The sequence below is a fragment of the Lissotriton vulgaris genome, chromosome 4_1 (assembly GCF_964263255.1).
Source record: "Lissotriton vulgaris chromosome 4_1, aLisVul1.2, whole genome shotgun sequence".
NCBI classification, from domain to species: domain Eukaryota; kingdom Metazoa; phylum Chordata; class Amphibia; order Caudata; family Salamandridae; genus Lissotriton; species Lissotriton vulgaris.
In genome coordinates, this window is record NC_141691.1 from 1,092,286,345 (window position 1) to 1,092,302,602 (window position 16,258).

At 45.1% G+C, this 16,258-nt stretch overlaps 1 protein-coding gene across 4 annotated transcripts in view; it reads left to right on the plus strand.

The window, feature by feature from the left end:
- CLPTM1L (CLPTM1 like) overlaps window positions 1-16,258 on the plus strand; it is a 2,174,700-nt gene that overhangs the window by 1,926,074 nt on the left and 232,368 nt on the right. For all 4 annotated transcript variants that reach the window (XM_086965311.1, XM_086965312.1, XM_086965310.1 and 1 more), the window contains one exon: window positions 3,491-3,535. In XM_086965311.1, the coding sequence (XP_086821437.1) occupies window positions 3,491-3,535 (45 nt within the window). The remainder of the gene's footprint in view (window positions 1-3,490; window positions 3,536-16,258) is intronic.

The following is a 16,258-nucleotide window of genomic DNA, read 5'->3' on the forward strand; positions in this document are numbered from 1 at the left end:
CTTACCCCCCTGGGTATGGACGATTGGGGCTAAAACCTCCTGTCTTAGGGGTACCGAAAGACAATTAACGTGCATCTTGATACCTGGATGGTCAGACTCCCCACTTCATTTTTTATTAATAGATGTAAAAATGTCAAGTGGGATTTCTGTCCACCTGCCTATAGGATTCTCCCATCGGCAGTACTTGTCCATGGCAATGACTGTGGGGCTGTTCCGCCCTTCAAACAATTCCTTGTGGCTTGTGGGTGGATCCCTGCTTTGGAACCTCCCTCCTGCAGTGATATATTAGGTATCCGCTAATGATAGGTACCATTTGATAAGGGACTCTTTCCAATGGTACCTCTCATGTGGTGATTGGTGCTCGAGGGCTGAGCTATGCCTCAGAGCACCGTCACAGAGAAAAGCAGTCAAAATCCTAGAGGTTCTGGCTGCTTTCACTTTCAGTATCGGTGGTGTCTGCGGACAAGGCATGTTGCACTTCACAGATCTAAAAAAAAAAAAAATCCCCTGAGCTCAGAGGGAAGCTTTTCCCCCACAGCTCAAAAGTTTTTTAAAAAAAACATTTGCAATGCAATAGGTCTCGCATTTTGTGAGACTTTGAGGTATTGGCATTGTAAATGACAATGCCTTTTATTAAAAATGCTTTTTGAAAACCATAATTTACAATTGCAATACCACCCAGACATGACTGGCAGGAGCGGTGGTCCCTATTGGCCATCAAATGCCATGTGTGCGCGTCTCTACGAGAGCTGGCAAAGGAATTTATCACCCACCTCCACGTTACCAAACCAAATAAACAAGACGCTGTGTGAACAGGTTTGCACACCACCACCACCGAGATGCAAGAATACGCGTGATTTGGTACGGACAAAGAAGAATGCTACACAACTGCAGAAATTACGTTAATGTGGGGACTTCAAAGAGGGCCTTTGCTTCTACAAGGAATGAGAGTTTGCCGGGAACAGTCTCTTTTGACTAGCAGTGGGTTTACGAAACAGCACTCATGTTAAATTACCCACGCCTCTAGATCAACACTACCAGCCAAAAATATTGTTTGGTACTGTCATGGTCTGTGTGCCATGCCGTTTCCATATCGCACAAGCTGCCCGGGGTAATCAATCACGTCTGCGTAAATGTTATCTGTCAAGACAGAGGAACCAGCTTACTTCTGACGAGCTTCACCTCAGCCCCTCCTACGCATGCACTCTGCTCAATGATGGATAAGAGTGAGGGGCTACCTGGTCTAGAATGTCACAAAGCAAGTGATTGCTTGTTTATTGCCTGTGCTATTATAAGGATGTTTCAAAATGCTAAAGATGCGGGGGGTTAAGAGGGATCGGTGTGTGGTGTTTCAAGCTGCTTGCATAGCACTTACTCAAAACTACAGGCGAATCGAAGCGCTGAGGGGGGAATGGAAGAAGTCGTCTTTAATCGGATTTTCCAATTCATCAATAGTCACCTCTACCACTCATCTACTTATAAAGCCATTCAAGTTACTTATCCGGTGTACTACCTTATTACCTTGTACTGTTTTCTGATAATAAATAAGTTGGTAACAATATAATTACTTAGATGAGAGTGAACAAGGACGATGGCTGAAGGAAACAAAATTATATTAGGTTAAAGTAGATTCCGGCGCTTCAAAGCGCCAAGAGTGAAACAATTGGTATGGTTGATCGTTTCTATGGCCGCTCCGAAGAGCCGCAAGGTCGGAAGGAAGGCGGGGCACCCAAGGGTGTCGGAATGCAGGGGAAGCCGAATAATCAGGCTTCACTCAATTCATTGCTATTGCATACAATGTACACATTGTTTCATAAAAAATAAAACTGCGCATAGACAATATACAAATAAAAACGGATCGCTTGTCTTAAGGTGCTTAAATCAAAGGCAAAGAAGATTTTTCTTTTAAAGTTCTTCAATCCAAGCATTCTCCCTGATACCCGGGGATTTTTTAAGCGCGCCCGCATTTAGTGCATACCGCTCCTCCCGCTGTTTTACTTGGCCCATTTTGTTTATCCACAATTCTAAAGTGGGTGGGGGTGGGGGGTAGATTTCCAACCCTTGCGCAATGAATGACTTGGCAACCAACAATTAAAAAAAGAAGCACCCAGCCTGAGGGAAAGTGAAAAGCGCGCCATGCGCGCGCTGTGTTCACGCCGGGGACAGGAGATGTGCACGCATACGGAGTGCACATCTTCTGTCCATACGCGTGCCATCTCCTGTCTCCCTTCAGAGGAGACACCAGAGAGGAGACGCAAGGGCGCGTGTCCGTGCGCGCACATGGTTTGTTTCCCTTTGCGCACCAAACTGACAACAATAGTCTCGCAAAGGTGAAGCAGTGCATGCGCTGCGTTCGCTAGACAAAACCTAAAAAAGCAGAAGCACCAGAAGACTTTTCAGGCTTCAGTGAGAGGAAGAGACGTTCCTGTCCTCTGCAATGTTTAGGTACTGTGGAGGACATGAACATGTCGTACACTGCATTGAAGCGATTAAAACGTAGAAAACATATGTTGAAAAGGTCTAATTGCAAAATAAAATGACTTAAGTCTGTCCAGTGCTCTCGACCATATATAGAGATACTAGATTATCATTTAGAAATCTCTTTTGTTTTAAACTGCAGTTTTGTCATTAGCCATTTACTGGCACTATTGTGGATTTAGGTGTCTCCTGGAAGACCACCCAAAGGTGCAGGGTCAACCTATCGTCCACGGGTCCGGAATACAAAATGAGACCAAAATTGGAGCACGGAGAGAAAAGATATTTATTGCAATCTCATGAGAGAGAGAGAGAGAGAGAGAGAGAGAGAGAGAGCATCGGCAACATACACCCATAGATGTCTGAGGAGGCAATCTGCTGAGTACTTTGGCTCTGCATCTTATATACCCTTCATCCCCACCCTGTGCGTGCAAGGAGAACAAAGAAAAACCAATAATTTACACAACAAGCAGTGGTCAGTCTGATAAAATCAGCAGGTGATAGCTGCTGGGCGTCTGCAGGGAATAGACGAAAACCATAATTATACAACAAGCAGAGGTCAATCTTTTAAGTCCGCAGATGGTAGCTGTGGGGCCCCTGCAGGGCGTAGTGCACAGGGTGAAGATGATAAGCATCTGGGAAACTCCCTGTCCTACCGGTTGAGCATGAGTTGGTCAGTTTGTGGCAGGCCAGGGCACGAACAGGGAGTGGTTATCCGTGCAGGAATGAGGCAAGTTAAGAGTGAAGCCCCTGAACGTTCGTGATACAGAGAGGAGGTCAGTGATGAAGGGTGAAGCACAAAATGGCGGAGCGAATGGCAAGATAACAGACATACTTTTCCACAGAGTACAAAATGGCTGAGCGAGTGTCAAGATAAAGAATACATTTTCCACACTATGAATACTGTATTACATTTTGTTTACATTATCTTTCTTGTTTTTAATTCCTGTTGCTAGAATAATTTACACTGTACACCATTGAGACCTTATTGTAATATATATTATTATTTTTCCAGATGAAATCAGTTGCACATTTGCCTTGGAAGGCATTCACATATAAAGTAAGTAAACCTTATCATATCGCTCTTTTGAAGGATCTCTTTCATCATTAAAGAAATGTTACCCCAAGAAATTAGATGGCTTAGAAAGAAGCCTTCTGCATCAGTTCTTGAGGGTGGAAACCTTGTATGCTCATCATAACTTAAAGCTACTGTAAATTTTAAATATGTTGCTTAGTACCTTCATATAATCGGTTTCCACAGTTTTTCAATGTAATTTGGATTTTTCTGCTTTGTGGTGTCCCATGTTTGCCCTCCCTGTTGTCAACCCTCAAACAAGTGACGTCAAGGACCGAACTTCAGATGGAACATGAGTGGCATTGCATGTTTCTTTCAGCTGTTTCACTATCTCCACTACCCCACACCTTTAGCAGGGAGTCATAGGGCTGCTTGGCATGATGGGTTTGTAATCGGGGTAATAGTCAACTTCGATTAGATCTTTGGAGGCAACTTTTATTTACTGACTAAAGGGGCAGTCTAAAGTCTGTTAAAAGAGGCCGTGAAACTAAAAATTGTGTTAATGCCACTGTGATGATGAAGCTATTTAAATTGGACACCTAATAAACATAACCTCTCAGCATGAGCAATGGCAGATTATTGATGTTGAAACTGACTACAGTAGAACATTTGGTGTTCTTTCCACGTTCTTCACCAGACCTCACGATCTGCTATCCTTGATGCATTATAGAACACTTGTTTTCACCTAAACGGGCTTAGATTACTGCCTCTCTCCTTTCACGCACTTTAATGGTAACTTAACGCAAACTCAATCCCTGTCATTCACTTTAATTGCCTTAGTCACTCTTCAAACATTTTCTCTCCAGTTCCGTTTTTGTTGTTGACGTCTTCACCCTTGTCCTCAATAGTTTACTCACCACACTTCCTGCAATGCCATCCATCCTGAGCACAATCTTGTATCAGGTTTTCTTGCTACAAGTACTTCAAATAGAACTTATCTTGTAGTGCTATGACGTGTCAATCTGTGCGACATCTCACATTCTTCTAAACATTTTTTCCCTTCCTTTCCCTCATTAACACCCATAACAATTCTCTCCTTCAACATTTTGTTCAGTTTCTCAACTAAACTATTCATTTCTGGATTGTACAATGACAACAACTTATGCGAAATATAATTCCTTTTAACTGGGTCATCTAGTCTTTCCTCCAGACGGTCCTCGGGAAGATTGGCCTTGGACCGGGCATAATCAACAGTATCATGACCCCCTATGTGTCCTCTACAGCCACAATTCGGGTAAACGGCCAGCAAACTGATCCAATCTGACTGGCTGGAGGCACTCAATAGGGATGTCTGGTTTCAACCTTGTTGTTCGCTCTAGTGGTGGAACCCCTGGTCATCACTCTACGGCAGACTGAGTCCATCGCAGGCATCCTCTTTTGCAGCTGCTCTCATAAACTTGGGCTGTTTGCGGATGACCTCTTACCCTCACCCAACCATCTACCTCACTTCCCACAGTGGGCCTCACCTTAACAGCCTATGAGCGTGTCTCTGGCTTTAGGTTAATATTTCCTGAATCTCACGATACCCAAGACAGACCTCCCCGCCCTACACTTCCAAGCCCCGTTCCAATGGGCCTGCTAACCATCCGTTACCTCTGCCTCAATCTTACTCCATTCATAGCTTCTTGGACACAGGCTAACTGGCTCGGGCTCCACAAGTACATTTGTGAAGATTTCTGGAAACCATAAGATGTGTCATGGCTGGGATGACTCAATTCAGTCAAAATGACCATCCTTCCGAAAATTCTCTCCCTGTTCCAGTCCTTGCCTTCTTCCATCCCCCAGGATGACATTCTACGTCTCCAATGGGACATACCTTCATCTGGGGGTGCAGTCACCCCAGGTCCCTTGCTGACACTTCCCAGGGACCGAGGTGGCCTGGACTGTCCCAGCCACCTCGAATATTATTGGGTGACCCACCTTCGCTATCTCTCTGAATTGAGAGCTTCCGAAAGTGAGAAGCATTGGTTTCACTTGGACTGGGCCGTGGCCTTCTTCCCCATGAGGTATCTTGCCTGGCTCCCTAAACACAATAGACCGTAAAAAGTGCCTACATAGCCATCCCCACTAGGACTGTCCTGAGATAAGAGACAAGATAGCGACTAAATGGGGTCTCACCACTTTTCCCTCCCCAAATACTCCAATTGCCCGCAGCCTGGATTTTAGGCCTGCCTTTGAGCCACAGTCATTTGCCAGCTGAGGGGAAGGAGAATGCTGCACCTGCGCCAACCCCTTTATGATGTGTAGTTGTCTCTTCTCCTTCCTATGTGCGTTTCTGCCAATCTTTTGTAGTACACCCATCCTTCGGGCCCCTCCCCTTTTTTTCTGCCATGCACACCTGGCCTCCTCTTCTTTCCGGTTCACATACACACCATCCCTCTATTCTACAACACCTGGGTTTACCTTCCTTACTCTTGCACACCCTTCCTAATGCATCCATGCCTCCTCATGGTAGATGCCTTTTTTAGGTCTCGCCTGTCGATGCCCATGCGCATCGAGCAAGCGAGACTATGGTGGCTTATCCACTCTTTATCCAACTTGCAAGGAATCGTGGCGATTCCTTGCAGTGCCCGTGACTTTTAAGCTCAATGCGCATGCGCATTGAGCTTAAAAGCGCGTGCACATGCCCCCAGCCGCCTGCCTTGCCTACTCTCTCGCCCCCTCACTTCTTGATTGCACGGCCGCTAGGCCGTGCCTCCCCTACTCTCCTCCTCCTACTCTCCTCCCCTCGCCGTCTGTTCCCGCACTCCAGGCCCCCCGCTCCGCCCCCTCCCCTGCCCGCCGTGTCGCATTTCTCCTCCCCCCTCCCCTTCTCTCTCTTCCCTCCGTTGAATCTGTGTATATACTCCGCCCCCTCCCCTGCCCGCCGTGTCGCATTTCTCCTCCCCCCTCCCCTTCTCTCTCTTTCCTCCGTTGAATCTGTGTTTATACTGTACTTCATAATAGAGAACGTGAACATACATCGAGGTCCGCCTAAACGTGGGTTCCACACAGACTTTGTGCTGGCTTCTGTTTCCTCTCGGCTTATGGGGATGCTTTCATTGAGCAAGGAGTGGGTGGTGGTGACATCTGCAGAGTTCTTACTTATCATCTGTGACACTTTCTCTATCCACGTTTGCTTCGCCTGAATCGCCCCTTCCTTCAGTGGAAGAGTAGTTTGCACTGTCTACGTCGGCTTCAGGGATTTCCCGCTGAGTAAAGTCACTGTGTGTGTGCCCGCCTCCCTCCTCACAGCCACAGTAGAGCCATTTCACTTTACGGCTAGAGCGAATCACACTCCGTGACGAAAACCTCACACGATCCTGGTGACAAGACGGGAAGTGACATGCAGCTCTTCTGGCCTCGGGTGGCACCATCCAGATGACACCATGGAAAGGAGTAAAAAGTCCTGGATTAAATATACAATAAAATCAGCATCTCCAGGCCCCCGCTCCGCCCCCTCCCCTGCCCGCCGTGTCGCATTTCTCCTCCCCCCTCCCCTTCTCTCTCTTCCCTCCGTTGAATCTGTGTATATACTCCGCCCCCTCCCCTGCCCGCCGTGTCGCATTTCTCCTCCCCCCTCCCCTTCTCTCTCTTCCCTCCGTTGAATCTGTGTATATACTGTACTTCATAATAGAGAACGTGAACATACATCGAGGTCCGCCTAAACGTGGGTTCCACACAGACTTTGTGCTGGCTTCTGTTTCCTCTCGGCTTATGGGGATGCTTTCATTGAGCAAGGAGAGGGTGGTGGTGACATCTGCAGAGTTCTTACTTATCATCTGTGACACTTTCTCTATCCACGTTTGCTTCGCCTGAATCGCCCCTTCCTTCAGTGGAAGAGTAGTTTGCACTGTCTACGTCGGCTTCAGGGATTTCCCGCTGAGTAAAGTCACTGTGTGTGTGCCCGCCTCCCTCCTCACAGCCACAGTAGAGCCATTTCACTTTACGGCTAGAGCGAATCACACTCCGTGACGAAAACCTCACACGATCCTGGTGACAAGACGGGAAGTGACATGCAGCTCTTCTGGCCTCGGGTGGCACCATCCAGATGACACCATGGAAAGGAGTAAAAACTCCTGGATTAAATATACAATAAAATCAGCATATTACTGATCCAGCTCACTGACGCTTCCAGGCGCTACAGCCCCTATCTATATAATCGCTAAAAATAATGATTCATACACTACAGATCAGAAGATGTACATAGACGTTGTTGGGGGTGACAGCAACTCCACAGAGGAAGGAAGTCTATCGGGCAACTTGCTTATTTCTAAAAGCTGTCAGTTCAACGATGTTGTGTACACGTGGAAGTAACACGCACATTAAAATGTGAATGACATTTCAGGCAATGATTCTTACACTAACCCCTTTCAAAATACAACTCGACTGTGCCCCCTGTCTGCTGCTGTGTGTATAGCAGTTGGGGAATGCCACGTCTTGAAATGAATCTCGCCGCCTTGTTTTTTTTCTTCTTTTTTGATAGAAACCGCATGTGCGTTTAAGTAACCCACACTCACCCACACTCACCCTCACTCACCCTCACCCTCACTCACCCTCACCCTCACTCACCCTCACCCTCACTCACCCTCACTCACCCACCCTCACCCTCACTCACCCTCAACCCCTCACCCTCACTCACCCTCAACCCCTCACCCTCACTCACCCTCAACCCCTCACCCTCAACCCCTCACCCTCAACCCCTCACCCTCGAACCCTCCCCCTCAACCCCTCCCCCTCAACCCCTCACCCTCACTCACTCACCCTCAATCCCTCACCCTCACTCACCCTCAACCCCTCACCCTCCCTCACCCTCACTCACCCTCACTCTCACTCACCCTCACTCACCCTCAACGCCTCACCCTCACTCACCCTCAACACCTCACCCTCACTCACCCTCACCCTCACTCACCCTCAACCCCTCACCCTCACTCACCCTCAACCCCTCACCCTCACTCACCCTCAACCCCTCACCCCCTCAACTCCTCACCCCCTCACCCTCACTCACCCTCACTCACCCTCACTCACCCTCAACCCCTCACCCTCAACCCCTCACCCTCACTCACCCTCAACCCCTCAACCCCTCACTCACCCTCACCCTCACTCACCCTCACCCTCACTCACCCTCACTCAGCGCAACCACAGCATCTTCACTAAATATATTTAATAAACTTTAAGCTATTGGCAATATAAAATAAAATCCATTTTATTTACGTATTAATTATTAATTGTTTTTTAAAGCCATTGATTTTTTTTATATCAATACATATAAGTCACATATAAGTCCCGTTAATACAAAACATTTTGCTTTACAAATGCTAGAGGTGTCACATTTACAAAAAATATAACTATTGGCTTTGTAAAGAAGAAAGCTATTAATTTAGCTATTTGGAAAAAACAACACATAAATAAAAAACAAAAAAATAAATAACACCTATAGCTCAAACTTTCCTACTGCGAGACCTATTGCATTTCCAATGCTTGTTTACGTTATGCAACGAGAGAGCACATAATCAGTCTACACCGAGCTGCCATCGGTGACCATGATACAAAAGTGTGGACTCTGCAGAGGACCTATCGTTGTGCACATCTCTCTCTTTGGAAGTCTATCTGCTCGTGCAAACTCCTGGCACTTCATCAGCTCTCCATTGATGTGGTCAAATACTGAAGCACTTTGTGTATTTCAGCCGCCTCCTAGCTCTCAGCAGGTGACCTCAATGTCGTTCGTTCTTATCACAGTCCATCCTCAGTATTATAAGCATTTGCAATGCAATACGTCGTGCATTTGCGAGAGTGTGAGCTACTGCATTGTAAATGACAATGCCTTTTATTTATGTGTTTTGAAAACCTACAAGCTGTGCGTAAACATGCACTTTGTGCTTATAGTACTAATTTATTTATCTATTCATTCATTTTATAGTCCTTGCTTACGAGAAGCAAGGCTGGCAGTAAAAGAGACGCAGTTACTGCCAGCCTTCCTTTTTGTGCGCAACAACTACAAGTACAAAGGGCGTGTTTATGCACCGCATGCAGGATTTAAAAACACATAAATAAAAGGCATTGTCATTTACAATGCCAATAGCACACTCTAGCAAATGCGAGACCTATTGTATTGCAAATGCTTGTTTCCCTAGGTGACGAGTTGGTGAGAAATGACTTTTACAACAATTCTTTGGACAAAATATCTTGATGACATTTCATATCCCAATCAAGTAATTGGCTGCAGTTTAAATTTACATTAGTCTTATCCCTTGAAATCACCAAGACTCTCCTAAATATGTCATGCTCCTTTCCCCTGCTAGCAAATGTAATCAGAATAAAACAGACCTGGTACATCCTAAAAAGAAATTGTGCATGGTTCTTTGAAGAAATAAGGCCACTGATAGCCCGCCACACAACTTCCTGCATTATATAAACCTATCTTCTGAAACAATGAACAAGGTCAAATGTTTTAATTTGAGTTGCAGTTTGGCTTGGTTATGGGCAGAAGTCATATCCAGTGTGCTAAATATATCTTCTGCCCCTTTCATCCTTTGACAAGTCACTAATATTCAGCAACTGGTCTTCAATTATGCTTTTGTTTACTTGACTTAAACCAGTGCCTAGTATAATGTCTCCGGAAGGCTTCATAACCACCACTGGACTGACCAATTCAATCTCTTCTACAGGTTCAGTCCTTTGTATCCTACGCCATATTAACTGCTTCTCTCCGCTGAATGTGAATATTTCTCATTTTCTTTGTGACTTTTTCAAATTAGCTCTGTATTTCACCTTAATTCTGTGCACAACTCTTTCAAACATCAAGTTAATTCCCAAAAACAGAATTGTTTTCTCAACCTCTTCATTACTAGCCCCAAATGCACAGAAGCTATATAATTTGTGAAATTCAGCAGTATAATTTTTCACAGTTTCACCTGCTTCATGCTTTCTTATTTCAAAATGATTTTGGAAGATAATCATGTTCCAAACACCTTATAAAGATTTCAAATGCATTTATATCACCCTCGTCTTCACCTTTAGACAAACACTTCTGTACACCCTGACCTTCAGGTAGTGAAACATATTTATCCACATGCCACATGTGTTGTGCTTATAGTATGTTAATGATGCATAAATACTTTTTCCCATTTTACCATCACCTGGCAGGTTCATCAGGAGGTATAAAAAAGAGACTGATGTACTTGCACACTCTGTATGATGAATTAAGAAGACACTTTACATATGGCAAAAAAATCTCGATCTCCTTTCGGGTCTGATTAGGATAACAGTGATCTCGGCCTTAGTCAAGTCCAGGCTGGACTATACCAATGCTTTATACGCTGACCTGCCGCAATATCGGCTGAGAAGACTACAGATTGTACAGAATGCGGCGGCCAGGCTTGCTCTGGTCTACCTGAAAGAGAGCACATTACCCCACATCTGCACAATTTGCACCTGCTCCCCATGAAAAAACATCCTCTCTGCTAATCCATAGAGCGCCCTATCATTCAAGGCCTGATTCCTTATTCACAAGAATCTCCTACTATAACTCTGACAGTTTCTTGCGTTCCACCAATAAACATCTGGCTATGATTCCAAGGGTGTGACTGGCTAAAGTGGAAGGGTGCTCTTTCACCCACTTGGGCCTGGTGGGCTGGAACAATCTTCCTTTGGAACTGTGTCAGATAGACGACGAAGGATCATTTAGGAAAAAGATCAAGATGTGGCTTTTCACTCAGTAGTCCACTCCTGTTCTTTTTTCTTTCACTTACTTCACCGCATGGTACCAGAAAACTCTTTGAGTAGCCGTGCGCAAAGTAAATCCTGTTACATTAACGCCCAATGCACCCTACTTACAGACACAAACTGCAATTGTTTGACCACTGGCGCCTGATACCACCCAATCACAAACACCAAGATTTCTAATTCTAGTTTTTTTTTGTTATAATATCTTTATTAATTTAAAAAGGACATATAAATAGTTAAATACAATAAAAAAGTAATACACTGACAAAAGAGTAATACAAAACTCAGTTGCAATACTGTCATATATAGCTCCTACATAACAATGCAAATAGCATGTTGCAAAAACAATATCATAGAGGAACCATATTAAAAAGTCAGATGCGTCACTTGATAAGAATTAATCAAAAGAAACAAGAGAAAGGAAGGAGGAAAAAGAGAGAGAAAGGAAAAAGAAAAGAAGAAAGAGAAGAGAAGAGAGGAGAGTAAGAGTGAGTCTCCTGCTACAAAAAAGACAGGAAAAAGAAATTAAGGATACAACACATGTTGTTCTACCAACCCCTTCGAAGCGAAGTCCACATATCTATCTAAAGATCTCCATACCCCACTAGAAATAGAGGGAGAAAGATGATTCTCCTCCGCAGAGGTATGTACCCCATGGAGAAAAGATATCCAAGGCCACCATGTATGATAGGATATGGACCCAAATGTCTTCCACTCCGTAAGAATAATTTTCACCGCAATAGTCTACAACAGGTCTAATAACTGCATATCTAAAGAATCCAACAGCATTGGTAAAAGTGACGCCCATGGACCCAACAAAATTAGTGAAAAAGAAAGCTGAAACTGAATGTTAAAAATTAACATGAGATGCTTATGAACCAATTCCCAAAAAGGCTGGAGTAAAGAACACTCAAAAAACATATGTTGATATGTACCAGCGGTTAAGTTGCAACTCCAACAAAGATCATTATCTTTAAGATTGAGAGAGTGCAGGCGTACCGGTGTCCAATGTAGTAGATTGAGAGAATTTTTTTTAGACTGAATTAGAGAGGGGGCAATCTTATTACGAAGAGAAAGTCACCCAATAATTTGCCAAGTTTCTGAGGAGATATGGTTAAAAAGATCATGGTCAAAATGATGTTGCCATTTCTGTTGTGTAACTGTATTCAACATGGGCGGGGTGGAAGATAAACATTTATATATCTTAAAAGTCACTTGACCTGATTTGTACCACATAGAAGAGAAATTGTATGAGAAACTGGATCAAGATGACCCTTAGCAACAACAACTTTGACTTTCAAAAATGTATAAAAGTCTAAATTAGTAAGAGAAAAATGCCGAGCTAAGGAAGAAAAAGGTAATGGATCATGATTTGAATCATAAAGATGATGAACTAACGTAATACCCTTGTTAGTCCAGTAGGTCACCAAGGTTGAGTCAATATCAATTTTAATTTTAGGATTGTGCCACAAAGAAGACCTCCTAGACTTATAAATTGGCTTAGCTACTTTCTTGTCAATAGCTTTCACAGCAGCAATGGTGTCTAAAATAATAGCACGAGAAAAAGGAATAGATAACGTGGACGTAGTTAAAGAGGAGGAAGGTAGAGGAGAAGATAATTCTCGCTCAATAAACACCCATTTTTTTTTATAATCTGCCCCCTGATTGTGCATTTAAAAGTGTCCCATAACACCACAGGGGAACTAACCGAGGACTCATTTTAAAAGAATTTTTTTTTCAATATCTTTGTTAAGTAAATCAACTTGACTTTGATCATGCAAGATCTCTGAATTCAAACGCCAAGTAAGTGGCTCCCTAAATTCAGCAAAATTGAGGAGCGTAAAGGACACGGCAGCATGATCAGAGACAAGAATAGGATGAATAACAGGAGTCGAAGAGTATTTTAGAAGGACTGAGTGAACTAGAAGATACTCAATACGAGAAAAGCTAGAGTGGGGAGAAGAGAAAAAAGTGAAGTCGCTACTAGTGGGTTTATGTAATCGCCACATATCAGTAAGATTAGCGGAGGAACACATATTAGTCATCTGTTGGTGAGCCCTAGGGGGACGAAATTTAAAAGCAGAGTGTCTGTCCAAAATGGGATTCATTGGGAGATTAAAGTCCCCTCCAACAATCAAATGACCATTATGAGGAACATCTGAAAGCTTTTTAGTACTAGAACGCTAAAAAGATGGATCATCACTAGTAGGTGCATAAATATTCATGACATAAATATCAAGAGAGCCATTAGATGAATGAAATGAAATGCAAAGTAGATTTATAGAGCGCGGTTGCTGCCCAGGGGCGTCCAAGCGCTAGGAACCAACAGAGGTGACCTGGTAAAGTTGCTAACAGAAAATTACTGAGGAGGGTTGAATAGGAAAGTCTTTAACTGTTTACGGAATGAAGAAAGGTTGGGGTTGGCTCTAAGATGAAAGGGGAGTGTATTCCAGGTCTTGGAGGCATTGTAGGTGAACGTCCTGCCGCCAGACCTAGTCTTTTTTATTCTTGGGGCAGTGGCCGTAAAGGCTTGGCTCGAGCGGAGGCTTCTGCTGGGTAGATAGTGGGTGACTAGGTCACGGGTGATCATAGGGCCTGTGTCCCAGAAGGCCTGGTGGGCTATGCACATGGCCTTGAAGAGGATTCTCTGACGCACTGGCAGCCAGTGTAGGCTGATCAGACCAGCTTTGGCTGATTGTCTGCGTGGAAGCTGAAGCAGTGTGCGAGCCGCACAGTTCTGCACTGTCTAAAGTCTACGTAAGGTGTATTCTGGGGCACCAAGGTAGAGGACGTTGTTAAAGTCTAGGCAGGACTGTATCAAACCCTGGATGGCTACCTGCTTAGCCTCCATGGGTAGAAGGGGGAGAATTTTCTATAACATCCTGAGAAGGCCAAAACAGGTAGCCGACACTTTTGTGGCCTGGATGTTAAAAGAAAGGGATCTGTCCAGCCACACCCCAAGGCTCTTGATGTTATCCTTGGGTGCTGGAGGGGTGCCTAGACAAGGGGGCCACAAAGAGTTGAAGAAACTGGGGTCAGAGGGGCCCAGGAGCATCAGCTCCGTTTTTTCCCCATTTAGTTTGAGAGATGATGAGGACATCCAACTCTTTACCTCCTCTAAGCACTTTCTAAGCCCGCCTAACCTTGGCGTGTCGGCCTCCTGCGCCAGTGAGACCACCAGCTGGGTGTCGTCCGCGTAAGAAATAATCTTAACCCCGAATGGACGGACAACCTCAGCCAGTGGCCTCATGTAGATGTTGAAAAGCGCTGGGCTTAAAGAGGAGCCTTGATGGACACCGCACCTCAATGGTCTGCTAGTGGACACTGAGTCACCATCGAATACTCGAAAGGATCTGTCCTTTAAGAAGGACTTGAACCAAAGCCAGGCTTTGTCCTTGATTCCGACACTAGACAAACGGTTCAGCAGGATGTCGTGGCTGACCGTGTCAAATGCCGCACTGAGGTCGAGGAGGATCACTGCCACTGATCCTCCTCGATCTAGGATTTTTCTGGATTCCTCAGTGACCACGAGTAGGGCGGACTCAGTTCCGTGTTTGGGTCTAAAACCCGTCTGGTTGGGGTCTAACAGTTGGTTGTTTTCTAAGAAGTTCACCAGTTGGAGGTTAATGTGTCTTTCCAGGATTTTACTCACCCAGGGGAGTAGGGAGATAGGCCGGTAATTGCTAAAATCTGAGGAGTCTAGATTGGGTTTCTTTAACAATGCTCGGACCATGGCCCGTTTCCAAACAGGAGGGGCGGTGCCGGATGTGATGGATGCGTTCAGGACGTCCATTATGGTTGGCAATGTGATCTGGGGTGCTGCCATTATGATATCTGGCGGGGCTGGATCGTCAGGGGAACCAGATTTTACTTTCCGTGCCACGGATTCTAGGGATGCAAGATCAAGAAGGGGGAAGTGGTCCAGTGTGGGTGGAGGCTGTGGTGGGGGGTGTGCCATAATTGTATTGGCTCGAGGCAAGAGGGTGGCGGCTAGGGGGGGGGAAGGATGAGTAGATTTTGTTGACTTTTTGGTGGAAAAACTCTGCTACGTCATTACGATGAGCTGTTGATTTTGTCTCGTGCAGGCTAGATAGAGGCTTGGTAAGTTTTTTCACGATTTGGAAAATTTCTTTGGGTTTTGACTTGGCTAGAATAATTTTATTTGCGAAATATGCAGCTTGGGCGGCTTTGACTTCTGCTTCGTAGTCATTGATTGAGTCTCGGTATCGACTTTTTTTCCGGAGAGTAGTCTAGACGCCATTGTCTTTCTGTTTTTCTGCATCGGCGTTTCTTTTCCCTGAGAGCCTGTGAGTACCAAGGGGCGGTTTTATGGGAACGTTTCAGCGTGGTTTTACTTTTAGGGAGGGTGTCTTCAAGGGTTTGTGTAATCCAATCTTCGTAAGCCTGATTGGCTAGACAAGGATCCTCATTGTAGAGGGGTTGGTTGCTGGCGAGCTTGATGGTCCATTCGTCGACTGGGAGGCGTGACCAGGCTCTGGCGAGTCTTGTCATGGGTCTGGTCGGTGGAGGCTTAAGTGTGGACCAGGTGAAGGGGACCAGTAAATGATCTGTCCATGGGAGAGGAATTGGTAGTCCGGCTACAAGGACTGCACAGTTGCTAAACACAGGGTCCAGCAGATGACCCTTAACGTGGGTTGAAGTCCTGACATGTTGGATAAGTTGCAAAGCAGCTAGGTCATCTACAAGCGTAGTGACTGTATGATCCAGTACAGAATCGAAATGAAGGTTAAGATCACCTAACAGAGTGAAGTTAGATGTAGTGCTAACGCGTTCAGCCACAATCGAGGGAAGATGATTGTGGAACTGCTTAGGGGGGCCTGGGGGGCGATAAATTAGTGTTCCTGAGAAGCAGTTATTAGGAGAGAGTTCGATGCTGAAGGCTAAGCTCTCACAGTCGGGGATTGTTTCCGGCGTGACTCGGCAGTTAAACTGCTCTTTATAAATGATTGCTAGGCCTCCTCCTTTCCCCTCAGGTCGGTCCTG